Source organism: Alosa sapidissima, chromosome 6 (assembly GCF_018492685.1).
Source record: "Alosa sapidissima isolate fAloSap1 chromosome 6, fAloSap1.pri, whole genome shotgun sequence".
Lineage (NCBI taxonomy): Eukaryota > Metazoa > Chordata > Actinopteri > Clupeiformes > Clupeidae > Alosa > Alosa sapidissima.
This window is the reverse complement of record NC_055962.1, coordinates 28,422,354-28,444,108: the sequence shown is the minus strand read 5'-3', so window position 1 is coordinate 28,444,108 and position 21,755 is coordinate 28,422,354. Positions and strand designations below refer to the sequence as shown.

Below are 21,755 nucleotides of genomic sequence, written 5' to 3'. Positions count from 1 at the left end.
TCTTTCTCTCCAGAATTCTTGTTCACCCAATTCAGTGGGAGTTCTACAGACTTTGGGGGATAAAGAGGCTTCCTTCCTAGGTGCGACAGGGCCTTGGGTGTCATCCGCATATCTCCCTGTTCCCTGCAGGGTGAGAGAGCTTCTCCTTGAAACTGGTTGGTGTGCAGCGTGCAACAGGTGCTTCTCTAGAGATGCCTGTGAGTTGGACCGTGGACAGGTGGTGGTTCCCCAGCTGAAAGCACTCCTTGTATGTCCTTGGTCAGACTGTTCACATAGCTGCTGTGTTTTAGGCCTGGCTCCCCCCTTTGTCTCCTGAGGTGTTGGTGGTGGGGGCATTAGTGGAAAGAGTGTTGGCTCAGAGTGAGACCTGACTACTGTTGGCTGTTGGTTTTCAGTTGTGTCTTGGAACTCTTTTGTGTCGGAGGCCCCCTTCATTTCGATATATGCTGCAGCGTTAGTCTCTGCTCCTCTCATGGCTTTTCTGAAATTTTCCATGTATCTTATGCGGTCTCTTTCCACTTCATCCGGGTCAGATGTTCTTCCTGTTCGTCGTGTTCTGGTGTGGGAAACATTACGGGGCGGTGAAGGTGATGATGAAGATGATGGTGGAGGTGAAAACACACGGCACCGGGGTGGCCGTCGGTGAGTCACTCGGGCTTCTTCCCGTCCTCTTCTCCTAATTATGACTATTTCCTCTGCCAACTCTTCCTCTGTTCCATCTAGAATGATTCCTGCAAGACTTAGAAATTGTCCATCCGTTTGTTTATTGTGTTTAGAAGTGTGTGGTGCCTCAGGGAGACTGTTATACAATTTCTCAACTTTCGCGTATGGAGGGGGTCTCATCTCCTCCACCCTGGGGGCTCCGGGTGTTTTTTCTTTTGTCAGATGTTGTCCTTCCAATTCCAATTCCTGTTCCTTGTCCTTTCTTATGTCCTTATCCTTGCAGTTGGCATTGGCTGTTGCAGCGAATAGCCTTAGTGTATCCAGCTCAAGCCTCCTTTTCCGTTGTCTATCCATTCCTTGCTCATTTTTCTTGTAATTCTTAAGTTTCTCTTCCATTTGAACCAGCATACGACTATCAAAAGTTCCTTCCTTGGGCCATGGTGTAGCATCTTTCTGAGTCCGGAGAACCCATTTATGATTTATGTTTTCGATTATTGCTTGACGTTCAGGATACATTTTTATGACCCTACCCACTGGACTGCATTGTTCTGATATCATTTTTGGTAGCTTCTGTGTGTGCTCACTTCCAAGCATACAGTATACTACTGGCGATGCACACTTGCTGTTGTACAACAAATAGTCTTTGAATCCTAAACTCCAGTTTTGAGATGTTGTGTGGTCATATGGTCTCGTGATGTTTCCATCAATAAAGTTTTCTTGTGTTTGCTGGCTGATGAAGATAAGATGTACAATAATTCCAGTTTAACTCCAACATAGCAAAATCCAATACGTAATTGTGAGTTCAAAAAAGGAGTTCTTCATTTGTCATCCTGAAACGTTGTTGTGTGTCTTCCTGTAATCCAATTTAGTTTATAGTTCCCTTATGGCAGTACCACATCACACCACTAGGTTGTAGGTGTAGTTTTTATCCATGGCGTAGCCCACGTGGATGCATGTGTATTCCTATTGTGTGCACATGGGCGCATTTCCTGATGTGCCACGTGGCTGTTCCCTTAGGGGCAGTGGTCTTGTACATGTGTGGGATCAGAGGGCGGGCTGTCACCTCCTAGTAGCTCATTGATTAATGTTTGTTGTCTGGCCCCCTCCTGCTGCTGTCTTGGCGCCTTTAGCTGTGGCGACTGGCTCCCGTGGATCATCATCGAGAGTTCTGCATAGAAACTTGAAATGTGTTAGTTGTGCATATGTTCATACAAGTTCAATAAGCTATGAAAATTCATTAGCGAGCTGGAACTGGTTCCCGTCTCTAAATCTTTATTACATTATTAATTGATACTTTCCGTTAGGTAGTTTTATGATTATTAGGATTTTTCCTGTCATCATTATTTTCATCATAATTTTTTTCTTTTTTGCTGTTATTCAATAACCTGACTCAATTCATCTTTGCCTGTTCTTCGAGGACTCACACGTTTTTAACTTTGTTTTTTGAAGATTTCCTACCTGTCGGGTGGCTTGTGAATTATACGTCTGTTCAGAGGGGTTTCTATCTGTCCGAATGTCACCCGCTGATAGGTTCTGTTTTGAGGGCACTGCACGTGTTTGAGGATCATATTTGGTCGTCATAGTTACACCTAACATTGTCACTATTTATGAAGGCTTGTGGGCCATTTGACATTCTTAGCTTAACCTGAACATAATAGGTAGGCCAACATTTATTTATTTTTGAAGTTTGAGAAATATTCTGTGTCAGTCCCTGCAAACCACGTTATAGATTTTGTTCATTTTGTTGTTTGTCTTGAGGTACATTTTCTAACATTGTGTCTTTCTTTTATACAGATAAATGACGAATTCAGACGGATCTCTACATTCATTCACTGCACAACTGGACCAGTTACCATTGCTTTAAAAATAAACAATGCTTTCAGAAAATTTAAATTGATGTGTGCTTTTATTCAGACAGAAGTGAAGTAAGTTACTATAACTTAAAAAGATCCATGCAAATTGTTACCTTCATTTTTTTTTTTTAAGTCATTTCAACTCAAGCCGTCCCCCGAGCAAATACTGCGACACCCCTACAGTGAGAACAACTCAATTAGTTTAGCACAATCAACCTGATTTGTCCTCTAAAAGCTTAATTAAGTTGAACCAACTCAATTATATTAATTTGATCATATAATACAATTCAGTTGTTCTAACTACATAAGTCCCACAACACTCACTCAAAAACGGCCCGAGTTGAAATTACCCAAAAAGATCCATGAAAATTGTTACCTCAAGTTGATCCAGTGTATTATTTTTAGAGTGTACACTTTCCCCAATCACCCAAATCAGAATGCATTGGCTACATCTTGATCCATTTCCCCCCAGATCCCTGGCCCCTGTGGCAAGATCGGGCCGCGGCAACTCCTCATGCATTGAGCAAACACATCAAAACACTCAGTCTGAGCCGCCACTGCAATCTGCACTTCTTGCTCTTGTGCCCGCTCCCGCTCTGCTCCCTTCAAATTCAGGAAGGTCATAAATCAAGTCAAAGTCAAGCCCTTCCTCCACTGCTTCTACAGTATGTGCTCAGTTTGAATCAGGGCCATTGCTAGAAGCAACAGGGTCAGCGCTAATGTATCTCAGTCATCCGTCGTTGAGTCAAAGTTCCTTTTTTCCCTCACACATTCATAATTTCATTCACGCGGGTACCCTCACACATTCATTCATCTCAACATTCAATTCTTTTCATCAGTTCTCACTACTTATTTGCTAAATCATACAAATAATGGACGGGCGTCTCATTCATCCTCATATTATTACAAAATGTAAGATCCGTAATCTACTAGTCTTTCACACGGGAAATATTTAGGGTCGCACTTTATTCATCAATTTGATAAATCTATTCTACTCCCGGAGATCGCATCAATCCGGTAAAAATATAAATATATATATATATTTGTCAGCAACTTCTTACCCCAGAGTTCTCTTTTTTTAAATTATTTTATGAGGATCAGGTGAATATGCCTGTCCCAAGATTCGGTCAACCCCAAATGATAAATGGTATTTTAAACTAAAGCAAATATGCTCACCTTGGCGCGCCTTTGTCATTAGGAAGGCCTCCTCTGGGGCAAACCGCTTCCCCGTCCTTCACAAAATCTCGGTAGGAACCTCCAAATATGTCATGGAAAAAATCACTAACTTTTAACTCTAACTTAGCACACTGAACAAAAACCAGCGGAGAACGGTCTGAGATGAGAAGTGGCCGCTTGTGGCCTTTTATTCACAAGTCCTCCTGGGTACAGCTCTGAATAAATGCACAGAGACTAAGTGTCGCCAGGCAAGAGTTGCGAATGATGGATGTCCTCTGCAGCGGAGACTCCACGACCCAGGCCTTGGGGAGAAGGTGTGCACGTTCTGAGGATTTTCCTCTTGGGGAAAGTTTTTGTATGTTATCAAAACACCTCCTTTTTTCGTATGGCCAACCCTGGCCGGGTGTCTGCCCCCTATGTAAATGGCAGACCCCTTTGTACACTCAATAAATTATATTGGTGGATGAGCTCACCAAGCTGCCACAAAAATTATTAAATAATCCCTAGTAGGCCTGTGTCACGTTCGCACACATGCATGACATCCTCCCCCAGCTTCTGCCTGGCCACCTGGCTGCACATGAACTCTTCATGAACTTTACTACATATATCTCTCGGCTGCTGCCTGGCAACACATGACATCTTGAAAAAAAATCTGCCACACTGTCATTCCTAACTGCACATAGGCTGTAATCGTCTCGGCAGGGATATCCTGCCTGGGCCGGCCTCGTGTGATACAAGGGGACTCTAGGGCCACTACGGCCTCGTCTTGGACCGATCTGGCTGCCATCTTGCCGTCAACCAACCGCGTTTATTGATCTAAAGCTAAATCATGATCATGGTAGGCGCATTTAATTTGTCGTCACCAGAGCACCACCCACATACATCTCATTAACAATGCAGCTCATTTGCATGTTGTGAACTTGAAAATGAAAATGAAAATCGAGAAATGGAAAATGGTCCGTGTAACGCTTTGCAGTGCTATGTTCTATTTGCAGAATTCACATGAAAAAATATAAAAATAGGCTTAAAAATCCGTTATCCATTCTTTAGGACGGCACAGTAAATGGGTTATTGTTGCTTATTTTGATTTTCAATTGAGCACAGTTACGGTTTTCTGTTCAGAAGTTAAAAATTGAAATGATGCGTCAATTTTCTAATTTTCCTTTTTTGCCCTTGTGATTGGACTGAACCACGAACACCGGGGGGAGAACACCATCTAGCTGGGCCAGGCTAGATGGTGGAAGGGAGCGCCGCCTGATGTTGTTTGTGATTTTGACTCATTACTTTAGAGATTAATGACAAACTTTTTGGGAGAAGGCACGTTAAACATAACTTTCAGCCTATGTTGAACATATCTACAGTAGCCTATATTTGAATACCATAGCCATGCCATAGCAAATAATTCCCCAAAGCAGAATGTCATCGACGTCAGTCTTGGCTATACCGGGCTATACAGGCTACCCCGAGCACTGTTTGACATGGTATTTTTGCTTATTTAACGCTTTACGCTAGACTAGGTTTCATTAGGCTAAACGAAGACACAACGGTGAGCCTAATTTATCCGTTTATCCATTTATTAATTTCAACAGCAAATAGCCTACATTGGCCTGTAGGCTACTAGGGCTCACGTAGGCCTACTCATAAGTGTCAGGACGCAGCAATGTCTCCCTCTGCATCTGAAGTTCTGATCTCGAGCTGACATTATCAATCGCTTGGCACCTTGATGCAAGCGGAACTGTGTTTGATAGCCCTCCATCTCTACATCTATTTTTTACAGTCTATGCTCTACATCCGCTGATAAAATGTGATCACCAACACCGCGCGCCAATATCTATCAGGTCACCCACCCCTACGCGTGGTTCAGCCCAACAAAAACAGTAAAAAAAAAAGGGGCCAAAATCCAATATTAACTGAATTTTACTTTTGTTTCCAATCCAGTTTCTGTTTTCTTTATCTTGCGTGACTAATGACACATTTAGAAAATAGCAGCAATTATCTATTTGCTGACCAGTTAAAACAAATTGAAAATTGGATTATTGAACACATTTTTTATTTGGACCCGATGGATGGAACAAATAGAACAAAGCACTGCAAAGCGTTACACGGACCGAAAATAAATCGCAAGCAGGTGTCACTTTTCATTTTATTTATCATTTTGGCATACATTGTGCGCATTGTCAGGAAAAGGCAAAGTCAAAGTGAAGTTTGCATTTTCATTTTCATTTTTGGCAGTAATATACCAGGATGGTAATGAAAATGAAATGACAAATATACGTTTTCAATTTATTTTTATTTTTGTCACAAATGTATCGCGTTTATCAGGAAAATTAAAAGCCAAATGTATATATTTCATTTTATTTTTAAATTTGGCAGGATAATTGCACTGACACTTTGAAAATTAAATGGCAAAACGAGTTTTTCATTTTAATTTCACTGTTTTCATTTTAATTTTATTAATGGCAGGAAAAACCCCCATACCCAGCTCTCCACTATTTCAAGCAATGGGTTACTCCTTAGCAAACCATAACGAAACAGTGCTTCACCACATCTGTGGATTAACTAGCCACACAGTCAACTCAATGTAAGTAAGATAAACGAGGATGCTAATTGTTCTCAGCATTGCCAGCATGCTGAGAACACATTGCCATTGTGTATAATATGATTGTCACTTGGAGGAGACTTGTAGATAACTGAATCTTGAATTTCCCCTTGAGGATCAATAAAGTATCCATCTATCTATAACTAACGTTAGCATAATTAGCTAACCGCTGCTAACATGCTAGCATCGTCACTTCAGGCTGTACACAGTAGTGTAACATTTATTCACTTCAAGTCAAGTCAAGTCAGTTTTATTTGTATAGTGCATTTAACATGCACAGAGTGCAAACCAAAGCGCTCCACATTTAAGACATTGTCATTGACACATACACTAACAAAGACAATAGCGGACGGAGCGGCGTAGTCGCCAGCGTACCCGTGACACCAAGACAGAACTACATTTAAGAAATAACAAATGCAAAAGATGCCGGACGGAGCGGCATAGTCGCCAGCGTACCTGTGACACCAAGACATACAAGACAGACAACAAACAAATTAATAAATAAAATATAAAAATAAAATTAGTCCAATTTCCAGCCGGCTGAAAATGTCCAAGGGCAATGATGACTCGCGTGAAACTGCGGCCTCCGGCCTCGTGGCTACGGCCAAACAACACCCGTGGGAATATGACCAGCCCCACTCTCACTCCAGTCGAAAGTGGCACGCAGTCTATGAATATGAGGGCGGTATATTCCTATTTCGCCCAGGGCGCAGGATTTCCTTCTGCCCGGCCCTGCATTTAATAGGCCGTTCTTTTTGTCCACCGAACTCGATTTGCGAGCCGGTTACCTGGGTTACGAAATGGACGTTGCAAAAAGAATGCTCCCGAGGTTGTTTAAACAACTCGTCAAGTCGTCTGAACTCAGAGGACCCCGAGTTCAGTTTACAAGATGGCTACTACAAGCATCACACGTAAGTTAAAACTTATGGTTTTATGCTATTTAAAGCACTTTTGTCTTTGTTGTAACCAAATGAAGAAGTCGTACACACAGCACTGTATACTGTTACCTATAGGCATGTCGCTACAGTCTTTTTATGTGTCAAGTGCCGCCTAATAAAGTTATTTTGTAGCTTGTGCCATTAAAATTGTCTAGAGACGCTCCATGTTGCTATGTCAACAATGCCGAGTCAGAGCAGCAGCATACGTTACCGTTAACGTTAATCATAATGGCATATTCAGATATCAAACTGTGAAATATGTTTGGCAATATGTAATGAACATGTGTCTATATTTGATTAACGTTTAAACACAGAAATATGCTATTGTTCAAGCATATTAGGCTAGTCACTAAAGGCCCATTCACACCAAGAACGACAACGGTAACTATAAATATATTGTGCATTAATTAATATGAATGACGACGTTCACACATAAACTAGGCCTATCTGTTATCGTTGTGAACGCTTTTATCGTTATGATTATAGTTATCGTTCTTGGTGTGAATAGGCCTTAAATGGGTGAATCCTTAATGTGCCTGGTTAGAGCAAAGCACTTCACCCACTCTGAACACAATGGAAACCTCTTCAGGGTTGTTATATGTGTAATAATTAGTTGAGACCTGAAACATAGGTCAAGGATTGACAAGCCAATTGTGGTCAGTACCATTACATGTTCATTCAAGCTAAATCATGGCTATAATGTAATTGCCGTGTATGTGTGTGTTTTAGTGTATTTAGGAGAGAACATGGACCTGTTCCTCAACTCACAGAGGACCCTGCGGTTCCCTGGTCCTCTGTACCAGCATAAAGCCGACCCCACAGTATTCTATGCTGATGGGGACCTATCCATCAAGGTCAACCTCGTTGAAGCTGGTATAATGGAAATAATGACCATAGTTTGATCATTAGAATAGCATTAGTAAGGATGTTAATAACCTTGTGCTTACTGGCATATTGCTTTTATGTGTTATATAGGCAGCTGCCCTGAGGCACCCTCTGCTGACGATCCCATAGCGCTGCCCATGCGGAAGCATGATTTTTTTTACGAGGGAGCAAACCCTCTTCCTTGTGGACCTGATGAGGCTACATCTGGAGAGGGAGGGAGAGGGTCTCCCAAAATCTATGAGGGACCTCAACAGCCGGCTAAAGTTTGGCCGGAAGAATAAGAAGGAGCTGTGGGCAGATATGGCCTCAAAACTAACTGAACAATACAAAGAAGCATTCTGCCCTGACAAGGTGGCCAGGAAGTGGTGCACCTTAGTGGAGGGGTATAAAAAGGTCAAAGATAATAACACCAGCACAGGGAAGGGCCCCATGCATTTCCAATTCTATAAAGAAATGGATGATCTGCTTGGGGCCCAACATGATGTGGTGTTCCCTTTTGTAGGAACAAAAGATGGGGTGGATGTCCGAAGACAGGAAGCAGTGGTTTGCAGTGAAGCTGCCACTGCCACACTCACCACCTCCCACACCACTGTCTCTATATATCTATATATATATTTTATTCAAAATCTTTAGTTTGTTAAGTGAAGTTGTGTGTGTGTATGTATGTATAATATATTTTGTAATCATTTTTTTATTCTGTTTCTTATTTAGTATTTTTTTATGGAAAATAAATATTTAATTGCTCAAAACCATACTGTGGGCTAGAAAATGGTGAAGCATTCAATTTAGGTAAAACATTATCATTAGTACACACAGAATATAACAAGTAAACATCAATAACAACAGAAAGCGAATGCATTGTAAGAGTAAATATATTTAGAAGCTTTTCAACTGTAAAAATGAGTCTACTCATTGTGATCGTCCTGCCTTGGGCAGCCAGTCGGTGTTCTGGACATACGGCTGAAGCAGCGATACACATGTTGTGTAAGAAACAAGCAGACATAATGATCATGACCACAATGTCAATGCGGGTGTTCTGGAGGTCACGTAGACACCTCCATTTGCACTTCATTCTTCCAAAGGCATTCTCCACAATAACCCTCCCCTGGCTGATCTTTGAGTTGTGCCTAAGGTCTTCCACCGTTAGAGCTCCATTGTCACGCCTTGGAGTCTTGATGAATGGGAAGGCATGGCCAATGTAGGCACTATCCCCAAGCAGACAGCGCTCCCCCATCTTCTGCCATTGTGTGAAGAATGTGGAACTCCTCAGCATTCTGGCATCATGCACCCTGCCTAGTGGTCCTGCAAAGATGTCAATGAAGCGGGCCCGGTCATCCACAATCCCCTGAAGGAGAACAGAATAGTATGCCTTGCGGTTCATATAATCCCCTCCTCTTATGGGTGGCCTCTGGACCCTGATGTGGCAGCCATCAATTGCCCCAATAACCCCATCAAGGCCACAGACACGGTGAAAGGCAGCAGCAGAGGCAGCTTTTTCACAAGCATTTGGCCAGGAGATAAAGGTGTTTCCTATGCCTGACATGATGGTCAGCACTTGGTGGATGATTCCATGCGCTGCTGACTGTGATACATCAAATTTGTCAGAAATCTCCCTGAAGCTGTTCTGATTGGCCATATACCAGAGGAAGATTAGAACCTTCTTGGTATCAGGCACCGGAGTCCTTCCTTGAGTGTGGTCAGTGTGTAGGCCGTTCTCCTGTAACTTGGTCAAGAGGTACTCGAACTGGTGTTTTGAGATCCTCAAATGACGAGCAAAGGTGGCTTCACTCCAGTTGAGCATTATTTCCCACTCAGTTCCCGTCTTGAGGATAATTTGATGTCTGGAGCGCAACACAATCGAGATCAGTGCCCTGATGAAAGAGAAAACCTAAAATTAATAAATGTTGTTTAAAATCTATTGCTTTGTTATATTGTTTTGTTTCTTAAGGCAGTTAAAAGGGGTTGATTGCGTATACTAGCAATAGATCTTAAGAACTTTACAGAATAGGCATTCTAAACTTATATAACATATAGGTAGACTCTAATTAAAGTGGGATATTCCATCATCCAGTTGAGGCTGCAAAATCAGGCAAGCCTATCAAAAAGAGCAGACTGGGGCACCTTTCTTTGTTGCAGGTTAACGTATCCGAGTAGCTCACAGCATTCGGCTTAGAAAACCTAGAATAAAGTTCTACTAATATCTTTCAACATCTTAGGTAGGCTGCATTTAAAAACTGCATCTTTAGTGAGTGTAATTGTGTAGCCTATATCTTGCCATGTATGTGTTAGCTTGTAGGCCTAGAGTCTTTCTTTAGGTTGTAGCCTACATCATGTGTTTTACCCGGTGTTTTGTATGTGACTACCCCCGTTTGTGTATCGCGCTTGTTTTATTAATTGACTTCCCTTGTGTTTCCAGTGTAATGATGTCTCAGTGGATGAGTAGCCCAACTCCCGCTTCCGCTATTTAACCTTTGATTGGACATCTGCATGTCGCAACAAACGTTAGGCTACAATGTTACACATAAAAAGCCGTTACAAGTTAGGCCTACGTTACGTAGCAACGGAATTTTCACTTAAACAGCGGTTAAAACATTCATAAACTACTTTCAAATTCGCTGAAACATGTACTTACATTCTCCGTTTTCTATCATCTTCTTCCATATTTCGCTGATGAACCACATACTTGGATTGTAGCTCTCTGTACTCTTTCAGAGCTAATGCAAGAGCGACTTTCCTGGGGGCGTCCATCATTATCTCCGACTCGTCGTGTTGTGTACAAACAGAATGCAAAAAACAGCTGTTACATGGGGCCTCATTACAGAAAGAATCCTAACTGCTCATCCTAATTTAAGTTAGGAAACCAAAGATAGGAAAAATCCTAACTTCCTATTACAGAAGCAGTGCCTAACCTAATGTCCGTTTCCTATCTTATCTGTGGCTTCCTATCTTATCTTTATTTAGGAAAATCCTAAATGTTCTATCAATCTGATTTTTCGACGGCTATCAACAACGACAAATGAGCTTAAAAGTTAACGTTAAAGCCTAACGAAAGCCTAAACGAAACAGCAAGCTACGGTCATGACAGGTCCAGCTGATAAGAAGAGGAGGGCTTTTAATTTCAGCCAAGACGAGTTGGAGGCATTAGTTCAGGCGGTGGAAGACAGGAAACATTTATTGTTTGGGAAATTTTCAATGACCGTAACGTCGCAGTCTAAAGATAGACACTGGAAAGAGGTGGCGGACTCTGTCTCAGCAGTTTGTGGGATGCTGAGGACGGTGGAGAGTACAAAGAAAAAGTGGTCCTCTCTAGCAAGTGATGCTAAGATCAGGGGGGTCTTACAAAGGAGGTTTGGTTTGCCCGAAGTGAAGCCCCTAACCTCACTGGAGGAGAAGATCCTGGCCGTCATGGGTCAAGTTTACACCGAAGGTAAGTTGATTTCAGCACTAGCTTCCATCGCAAATTAGCCAGCTGCTAGCTTGGCAATCGCAACTAATGTTATTAAAGTTTGTCTTCAGTAAGACATATCATGTCTAAACGACAAGAACGCTAGCGCTAAGTTTAGGTTGGGCATATACCTAAAGAGTGGACCTCATAATTGGTATGAACTAATGTCAACTAGTGTCAGTGTGTCTACATTTTGGGGACGGTGTAGCAGGCTACAGACGTCAGCTAGCTAGTGCTACGATGTAACGTTAACGATGATAATCTAAAATGTAGCAGCGTAACGGCTACCTGGAGGAGTGGCTACATAGTAACCCTAGAATAGGGCCACCAGAAGCTACATGTTACTTGTGTCGAACCAGACAAAATACAGTCGGCCTAGAGCTATGTAGACAGCAAAAGAAAAGCCAACGCTGACAACTCCCTAACGTGAAATAATTTGTGTATCATAGGCATTGCAACCGGCACGGAGGTGGGACTGGATGAGCTGTGTGAGCAGAGACGTGGCGAGGTGTGTCAGTCGACATCGTCTGACCCTGAATCGAGAAGGGTCATATTAACGCTGATGGACTCAGAGTGTGACACTATGAATCTGCCACCAGCAATTGTCATCCCATCAGCTGGTAAGTCGAATTCAACGTTGATGGTAATTTAAAATAAATAGGCTATGAGGTGCATTTTTACAATGATGCTGTCTCAACTGTATGCTACTCCATATGAACAGTTAAGGTATGTACTGAAATGTCCCGTTTAGTCTATGCTGTTCAAGGAAAGGTGCCTAGATTCTGAATCTTCACAGTTTTTAATTCTTCCCTACAGCTAAAAAGAAGAAGCACATAGGCCTACAAGAGGAGCTTCTGGAGTTGGAGAAGGAGAAGCTGCTGGTAATGAGAGAAAAAGTAAATATTGATAAGGAGAGACTGCAATTGGAAAAAGAAAAATTCGAATTTATGAAGGAGTATTTAAAAAAATCGAGGGAACAACATTGTCGATCTCTCTGAACTATAAAAAAAAATGCACACTTATTTAAATGTATTTATTTAATATTGTCAAAAATAAATATTTTAAATCAAACTGCAATGTTTTGTCTTTAATTATCTTGTAAAATAATGTGCAATTAAGTTGTTTCTGGCAGTTCTGCCAGTCTGTGCACCATCATGTAGGCCTATGCCATCATGGCCTTCCTCCACATCTTCAACCGGGATGTTTTCAGGGTCAGGGAGATTAGCCATCCTGCATATGTTGTGCAGCACAGCAGTGGCCTTCACAAACATCACCACTCTCTCAGGGGAATACTGAAGATATCCCCCACTCTTATCATGGCATCTCCATCTACAACAACATAAATTAACCAGCACTGCACCAATTAACCAGTTAGTTTGTATTGCCATCATGGTAACAGGCTTTAATTTTTGGTATGATGTTATAGTCCATATTAATATTAAATCATATTAAACTTATACATTTGCTACATTGCTTTTGAAGTGTATAGTTTAACACTAGCTTCTTCTTCAGGGTTACTACACACTCCTTATCTACACTATTGAATGCATCAAAGCAGTATGTCTCACCTTCCTTTCCATATACCATAAAGCCTCTCCTGACGGCTACGGCACCTTTTGTGTGCCACATTATACTAACTCTCTGCCTCTGTCTGCTCATTCATGACCGGTGTCATTAGGTAGGGTTTCAAGGGGTATCCCGAGTCTCCCAAAAGCCATCCACTTGCCCTGCCCTCACCCAGGTAAGCATTGATATCACTGTAAATGGGCACATTTCATATTTTAAATAGTATTTGAGTGAAGCCTATAATGAAGTCTGTAAAACAATAATTTATGTTAGTGTCAAGGACCTACCTGGTGTTGAATATGAATGAATCGTGGATGGATCCAGGCCACTTTGCCAACAAATGCCGTATAACCATATTTTGGTCCCCTATGGCCTGAACGTTTATGGCATGGTATCCTTTACGGCACACGTATGCCGGCTCACTTGGGCCACTTGGAGCTTTGATTGGAAAAAGTGACCCATCAATAAGCCCAACTACCCCTGGCATTCCACTCAGTTGTAAAAACTCCTCCTTTATCTGCAGAAGCTCTTCTCCACGCGGAAACAATATAATTTGGTGCCAGATTGCAGATGGCTTTGGTGACTTCCATGAGGTTGCGTGAAATACACGGCTGTGACACCGAAGAAAGGCTTGCAACCTCAGTCTGGAAGTCACCCTTGGCAAAAAAACGCAGAGCATTTGTTACCTGCACAAGCACTGGCAAGGCTCCATGTCTCCTTGTAGGCCTCTCCAGAACTGGACGTAGTTCTTCCACCAAATTCAAAATTAAATGTCTTGGCAGACGATAAAATGAAATTAAAGCACGGTCTGGAAAATTTAACACATCATTATGCGGTCTAAGTAGCCTTTCTGCCATTACATTTCTGTTAATGTGTTCATCTTCATTGTCAAAGATACCTACAAGCAGTGCTGCTGCCATATTTTTTTCAGTTAGTGACAGTTATTTTGATTTAGGACAGGGTGAATGGCAACCTAATTTAGGATTTCCTAATTTAGGATGATTCTGTAATGGCTAAATTCCTATCTTAAGATAAGATAGGATCTCATCCTAAGTTAAGTTAGGAAACCTGCTTCTGTAATACCAAAACCCCTAAATGCCTTCCTAACTTAAGTTAAGATAGGATTTCAGAGTTAGGAAGTTTCTGTAATGAGGCCCCTGTTTTCCGATACAGACGTGACGTCACTATCGAGATGCAAGTCGCGATTAGAAGAACGGCCCATAAGACTAACGCGGAAGTTTGTGAATTAACACCGGTTGGGCTTACTGGTGTGCCGTTTTGGCTAACATAAATCACAATGGTTTTGATATTTGGTGCTCTTATTTCCGTGCTTTTGACAGGTTAGACTTGTGTGGGTGTTTATTGTATTCGTGCCATGGCAGCTTCATCGATTGAATTGTTGCGATCGAATCGATTTGTTTATTCCAAACTGACATACTTATTTTGCTTTACAGCTGTTATCTCTCAGCCTATACATGAGGTTCGTTGGTTGCCATGCGAGTTTATTGACGAACATGTTGTGATCGTCCAGGAACTAGTTCAAGGGAAGAAGATGAACGTATCGGAACCAAAATATCAACTTCGAGATGCTGGACTGCAGTTTGGCAAGCCCGGAGACAGTCCAGTGCATTCGGAGTTATTAACCTTCCTTGTCACAGGTTAGTCTGTTCAACATAAAGTGTCGACTCCTTGTCTTAATGTGTGTAGGCTACAACTACGCCAGTGGTCCCCAAACTTTTTCTTCCGAGGGCCAGCTCACTATGTTCTATGTATATAAATTCACCGATTGGGTTAAATGCAGAGACCAAATTTCCCTCACGGGATCAAAAAAGTATATATACTTATACTTATACTTACTTATGCCTGGCTCTAAGAGAGGGCCAGAGACTCGGAGTATATCAACCAGTGTTGTGCCAGTTCACAGCTTTTCTGAACTAGTTCAAGTTCAGTTCATACATGCTCAAAGTGAACAGTTCACAATTTTAATTCTGAACTAGTTCAAAGTTCAGTTCATTTTACTTTTTTCGTGAGATATTTAAATAAATACTTTTTTTCACACTATGAGCTAGAAATAACTATACGTTCTTTGAAGCTGCTCATTAGACATTTGCTCATGACACTGCAATTGTGGGTTTCTTACCAGGTGATAAAACTTGCAGCAGTACAGACAAGGTAGACCAGTTCTATACTTAGTGCAATGAAATCCAGCCCTCGGCGCTCTCGTCGCTGCCTGTTACGCGGCGTTGCTATGCCTACCCCGCTCTGCTGCAATTCATCACGGTTAACGTTGTGCGGAAGCCAGGATGCTATCAGAGAATGTCTAATAAGGAGAGAACTCGGTTTCTGAACTGGTTGCAGTTCCTTCTGTGGTTCCACATGAGGGCGCTCGTCCATGAGTGCAGAATGCATGGAGGTCTATGGAGCTGTACCCCTCAAAATCCACTTTTCTCGGGATATATTTTTTTTTCCAAGTAATTTGAATATTGTATTCGAAAGGGGAGTCAAAGAAAATACACTTGGTGGAGTATTATATTTTTTAAAGTCACTTAATTGTTCTAAAAAGCCTTTCAAACGTGTCAATGATGTCACTCATTAGCACAATGCTAGCGTGTTATGGGCAACAACGACCCAAACTGTAAGAAATCAAAAGGACATAAGTACTCGTTCATTCAACTTTTGACCTATAACTCATGTTGAAGTTATACAAACTACAATCAAAGAGATTTGTCAACGACAATCAGGTGAAAAAGACAATTTTAGCCGTCTAGCTCCATTGACTCCCATTCATTCTGCACTCATGGCGATCGCACCCAGTGGAAATCTGGTGGAACTGCAACCAAAATTAGGTACAATGGGACTTAATACGGAGTGGCCAGGCTCTCCGTAGACGGGCTCTGATGCTATTCAACTATTCTCAGCCGGACACTACGTTGCCCGCAATGCATTGCGCACACATGTCAAAAACCATTTCTGTCTGGTGATGCATGATTTAAGCGGCACCAGCGACAATACAGGAAGGAGGAACTTTCTCTCGTTCCGTTTCAAAAGAGAAAACAGATGTCACTCAGTTAACAAATTCCAACGTTCATTTACAGTGATGTCTGCCGTTCATGACACATAATGTGAACTAATTCACGTTCAAGTTCTTTATTAAAAAATGTGTTGCGTTCAGTTCAACGTTCACGAAAAAATTAGCGTGTTCAATGAACGCGTTCTTTTGAACTCGTTCACGCACAACACTGATATCAACCATAAATAGCTTAATACTGTGAACAACAGCAGTCTACCTTAGTTGAATATTCCATTACATTTAATCATCACTGCAATTTAATACCATTGCTAGCTGTGTTTATGTTGCCACCATGCCATATCAGTGTAAAATGTAGCTCAAATGAAATAATACTAATAAAAAGACTCTGTTTCTTTGCATACATAGCTCAAGTTGTGAACAAGCAATATCCTACAAATAATTTAAAGTTATCAAACTATGAGAGTTTTATGAAGTGCTGGCAAACACATCTGAAATGACCACCATTTTAACTTTCACTCACCTGATGAGAACTTTGAACTCTGTATGAACATGTGAATAAAAAATAGAAATAATTATCCCAGAAAGTCCCAGAAAAACTTGAATAGAAGTTAGTTAGTTATTAACAAATAATTGATAAACTTTTAGAAATACTTTGAGCACTGATGCAGTCAGCATAGGCCTCTTACATTGTTTGCAGGTAGGCCTACATTTCATTCCGTTTTCGATGGCAAACGCGAAACAGCGCCAAAACAAAGTGGACAAAAAGAGTATTACATGTGTACTGTTAAGACTCGCCATAGAGAATGAATGGGGAAATTACGCCGGTTATAGTTTGACGATGTCGTACTCCCGTGCGGGCCAGATGCTATATACCACGGACATGTTTCGGGGGGTCACCCAAAATGAGTTGGCGGAGTTTGGGGACCACTGTACTACGCCAACTGACAAATGTCTTTGTGGGTCTCAGCATATAAGGTGGACATGCGACGGTACATTAAAGGTGGATTGGACACTCTTCAATGCGAGGTGCGCAGGCACTACTCGGGCGGGACGCCGGAGCGCTGGCCCAGCTTGGGAGCCCAGGAGCCCGACAACTGGTTTACCTGCACACTGCGCCACACGGAGGGACTATTTGTCATCACTTCTTTCCTCACACATAGTTCCAATGTTCCCAATGTTATGCAGCCAGACCAGTGGGTTCCAGTTGCAGATAAAGACATAATCAGCACCACAGGTAAAGTCAATGTCATTGCTTAGAGAACAGAGTAGGATAATAACTGTGGTAATATTACCATACAGTTTATGCCTTTCCACATGCCTCTGTTTCTGTGCCTGGCCAGCTGTAATGTTGATGTTCAGCAACACCCCCACTGTGGTGGTCGGCCTGATGAAGGAGCAGACCCTGAACTGTGAGTTTGCTGTAGACCACAAGGCAGCCCACCTCACTGTGGAGTGGCACCTGCAGCGCAAAGGCCACCGCTCCAAACTCTTCAGCTACTCCAGCCACACGGGCCAGAGTGAGGGCAGTGGTGTGTCTGTGAAGGCCATTGCTAAGGGAGACGCGTCTCTCAAGATCCCCCTCACAAGGGAAACCAGTGAGGGCACCTACGTCTGCTCGGTGCACGTACCCCCCAATCGCCGGCAGTCACAGCATGGCCCTGCAGCTCATGGGTGAGAGACTCTTACGGGGGGAAAAACATGACTTAAAAAGATCTATCTATCATCTATTTTATAAAGTGTAAAGTGATTTACACTTTATAAAATACTCTTGTGTTCAGCCCTGTGCTCAGTAAATGGCAAAGTGACTTGAGTCAGAGTCATGTGCCATTCTAGTCAATCACAACTTGTTGATGGGGACAGGTGCAATTTGATGGCTTTAAAAAAGCCATGAACCTTTCACCTGAATGAAGAACCATTCTATTTCTAGTTGGTTCAAAGTTGTTTTTTGAGAGTAGCTACATTTAAAGTTGCAAATACGTGGGGAACTAAACACTCCGACCAGCTTGATTTATTAGTTATCCAGCTATCAACCAGTGGTTTCAACCAGAGCTGCTGTGGCAGCTGAAGCAGAGAGCCAAGAAAAGATAGCTAATGAAAAGATGTCAGAGAGGAGAAACAGAAAAGCTGCTAATATGCTGTTGCGGAGAGCCAGACTAGTGCAGATACAAACAGAGTAAGCCTACAAGCATGACCGAAGTAGAATTCTAAAGAAAAGAGCATTTATATCAGATCATCAGCGTACTTGTCACTGGATTTAATCCAAAATGCCTGAATATGCCACACATCACAGTAGGCTAATCACAATGTAATACATCTGCAATGTGCTGATATGAATAAATAGAAAATATATTCAACTTAAGTTATATGAGTACCCCCCCCCCCCCCCCATCCCCCATGAATATTTGTTAAATAATCGTGATTATGATTTTTGCCATAATTGAGCAGCTCTGCCTCCCGCTGTGTCCCTGAACGTGAACTCTGAGGTGTCTCTGTCTGAGGGGGAGTTGCAGATGGTGGCTTGTGAGGCGACACACTACTACCCCCTGGACGTGCACATAGAGTGGTTGAAGGAGTCTCTTACCCCAGGAGCAAGCCGCGTGCCTGAAGTGCTGAATACTCTAGGTATTGTCATGTTCTCCAACCACAGCAACAATCCGGACGGCACCTACTCTCTCACTGCCCACTTCCTGCTCAAGCCCACCCCCCAGGACTCTGGGTACAGCTACACATGCAGGGTGTCGCACGATGCTCTGCAAATGCCCATCCGGAAGAGCTTCACCCTCAGTGTCACAGGTTAGTACTGTCTCAATCTGAGTTATGATTAAAACTGTACATGTTAAATCATGCAGGATTCTAAACATAGCTCTTAACATAGCTTTTAATGTCCTGGCTTTGCTTCTCTTATCTATGTCTATTTCTATGCTAGCATGCATGGTGAATTTTAAATTCATGTAAGCAACCAGTAAAGAAAATGTAATTGTGAGGTGTTATGTTTCCTGACAGAGAAAGATTCATATATGTGGTACCTACCTCCTATTCTGATTATAATTGGAATCCTGGCTTTGCTGCTGTCCAGACAACTTGCAGGTACAGAAACAGCTTCCTGTTTTACTTTTATTTATTTTGTGACAGGTTTCAGCAGAATATTGAACATTTGCATATTGAGGAATGTACTAACATATTACTTTTTCAGTTGCAGGAAACATATATGACTCATCTCCACAAAAAATGATGTAATTATGAAACTAAAAGCAATGTTGACTTGAAAAATACTGAAAAAAGACTTGAAAAATACCGGTCATCACTGTAAACACTGGTTCATTTATCTTTTATAAAAATGCTATGGTTTTCTGTTTTTCTTTTTCTTTTTAATATATATATTTTTGTAGCCTATGTCATGACTGTGTTGTCTGGCTTCTGAATGTGTAGCAGATTGTAAATAGAAGATTAGTTTATGGTTTGTTATAGGTTTAAAAATAGTACATTTGGTGTAATAGAATTTAATTGAATACTATAGTCATGATTAATAATTTACAAGAGGTGGTTAAAATTGTTAAAAACAAAACTCATCTGTGTTGTTTATGATGTCTCAAGTATTTCATTGATTTAATAATTACATTCGTTATGTCATTGACCTACCATTTCTCTTGATCCGCGAGCTAGGCTCGATTGCTTTTGTCTCCACCCACCTAACTAGGGGAGATCGCGTTTTTTCCTCATTCTATTAAACTCTGATATTGAGGAAACCACACCAAAATCACTCTGTGATTATATCTGCCCCTGTTTCAGGTACAGCCATGCCCTCTTTTGTTATTGTAAGATCTACAGTTGTGTAATAATTGCTTCGTTTAAAATCGAATTTAAATGTAAAAATAGAGAACTTTTGTATGCATTTTAATGTAGCTAATGTGCGTGAGTGAAGAAATGTTTCTCAACCATGCTGCCTGATACGGCGTGCCTGTATGGAGTAAAACTTGTCACCTTAAACCGAATTTGAATATGAATTTGAGCAATTGTATTGGAAAAACGAATTTGAATAGTATATGTTGAAACTGAATTCATTAGATTGGAACTGAATCCCAGTAAACTTGAAATTGAATATAATATTTTGAAATTGAAGTCATTTGCTCTGATACATAAATTATCCTGACTGAAAATTTCGCTCTTGGAATTTTCACATTCAGTTCTCACAATTCAGTTTCAAAACGTGAAATTCAGTTTCAGTCTACCGAGACAAAAACAGCTGGTAGCTAAGGAAGAGCAATCGAGTGCAGAGCTATTGTGATGGCGTGACTAGTGCCGTGCGCGAAGCAAAGAGCAGCACCCTCTTAGCGAGCTGTCTCCTGAACCCACTGATCTATAAAGAACCCACTGATCTTTATAGATCAGTGCCTGGACCTCCTTCGAGTGGGTCTAAAGACATCTGTTCAACATGCACTTAGTTCATTAAGTATTATCATATCATATAGTATTATTATCATATAGCATTGTTTTATTTTCATTAGGCTGTTGATTAATTTGACATTGTTGTTTATTATTGATATTCTCCATAATCTTACTATGCTATTGTTATTTTTATCATATTATTGACTGCATGTAAAGTATTGTTTAATATTGCTATTTTCCCTTTTTTCTCATTGTTTGTGTCATTAGGCTATTGATTGAATTGACATGGTTGTTTATTATTGCTATTCTCTTTATTATAGTCTGACCAACATCTTAATTTGTTCCCAGTTACATTTTAAGCATTATATTGTTTTGTATTTGTATGTTGCTTTGGACAAAAGCGTAACCATAACCATATGTAATTGGAAGCAAATAAAGGTAGCCTACACATCATAGTATTACAAGAGTGGCTTTAAACTTTATACAGAAAACTGTAATGATTTGTCCTTTGTGGTCATTCAAACATTTAGATTTGTATTCCCATACTAGGTTGTTGCCTTTTCTATCCAGTAGGTGGCAGTCCAGGATAAGAAATAGAGCAGTAGTTGAGTAGGAAAAACGAAAACGAGAGAAAGTTATGCCCATGACATTTTAAAAAATGACAGGCTAGAAGTTTGCAATTTAGTAGCCTACTGCAATTGGTAGACAGTACATTGATGTTTGATGGCTAGCTGGGTAGTTCTGTATTTCAAGGACTGACAGGCTGGAAGTTTGAAATGTAATACTGCAAAATATGTTTTAGCCTATTTGTTTAAAATTACAAAAACGGTAGGTAATTAGGCTACATCGATGTTTGATGGCTGGGTAGCCTAGGCTAGTTCTGTATTTCAAGGATTGACAAGCTAGAAGTTTGAAATAATACTGCAACAAATGTTTTATTTGTTTAAAATTACATAAACGGTAGGTAATTAGGCCTACAATCGGAATGTGTTTTATGAATCGTGCAGGTCTAATAACCGTGCAAACCAGGTGCCCACACTATGCTATTTGCTTCGCGCTCGGCACTAGCAGAGCCCGTCTACGGAGAGCCTCCCCACTCTTAATCCCATACAAACCGAATTTGGCTGCAGTTCACCAGAGTTCACCTAGATGGCGATCGCGGGCGAGTCCAAAATACATGGGGTCCTATGGAGCTACATGGCTACATTTATTG

The 21,755-nt window shown here is 41.3% G+C and overlaps 3 protein-coding genes across 3 annotated transcripts; 2 read left to right on the top strand and 1 right to left on the bottom strand.

The window, feature by feature from the left end:
- Window positions 1-8,800: 8,800 nt before the first annotated feature.
- On the bottom strand, window positions 8,801-10,852 carry LOC121712225 (putative nuclease HARBI1). Its single transcript, XM_042096310.1, has 2 exons — window positions 10,747-10,852; window positions 8,801-9,985 (listed from the first exon to the last, which is right to left on the bottom strand). The coding sequence occupies exons 1-2, from the start codon at window positions 10,773-10,775 to the stop codon at window positions 8,833-8,835; spliced, it is 1,182 nt and encodes a 393-aa protein (XP_041952244.1). The 5' UTR covers window positions 10,776-10,852; the 3' UTR covers window positions 8,801-8,832.
- LOC121712227 lies at window positions 9,975-12,628 on the top strand. Its single transcript, XM_042096314.1, has 4 exons — window positions 9,975-10,485; window positions 10,531-11,541; window positions 12,009-12,179; window positions 12,376-12,628. The coding sequence occupies exons 2-4, from the start codon at window positions 11,193-11,195 to the stop codon at window positions 12,555-12,557; spliced, it is 702 nt and encodes a 233-aa protein (XP_041952248.1). The 5' UTR covers window positions 9,975-10,485; window positions 10,531-11,192; the 3' UTR covers window positions 12,558-12,628.
- A 1,674-nt stretch (window positions 12,629-14,302) lies between these two features.
- Window positions 14,303-20,995, top strand: LOC121711175 (tapasin-related protein-like). The gene is given in 8 exon segments (XM_042094537.1): window positions 14,303-14,366; window positions 14,580-14,783; window positions 17,124-17,390; window positions 17,497-17,783; window positions 17,785-17,827; window positions 18,602-18,949; window positions 19,160-19,243; window positions 19,350-20,995. Coding segments are annotated over 8 exon segments (1,326 nt in total). The 5' UTR covers window positions 14,303-14,317; the 3' UTR covers window positions 19,394-20,995.
- The last annotated feature ends 760 nt before the right edge of the window (window positions 20,996-21,755 follow it).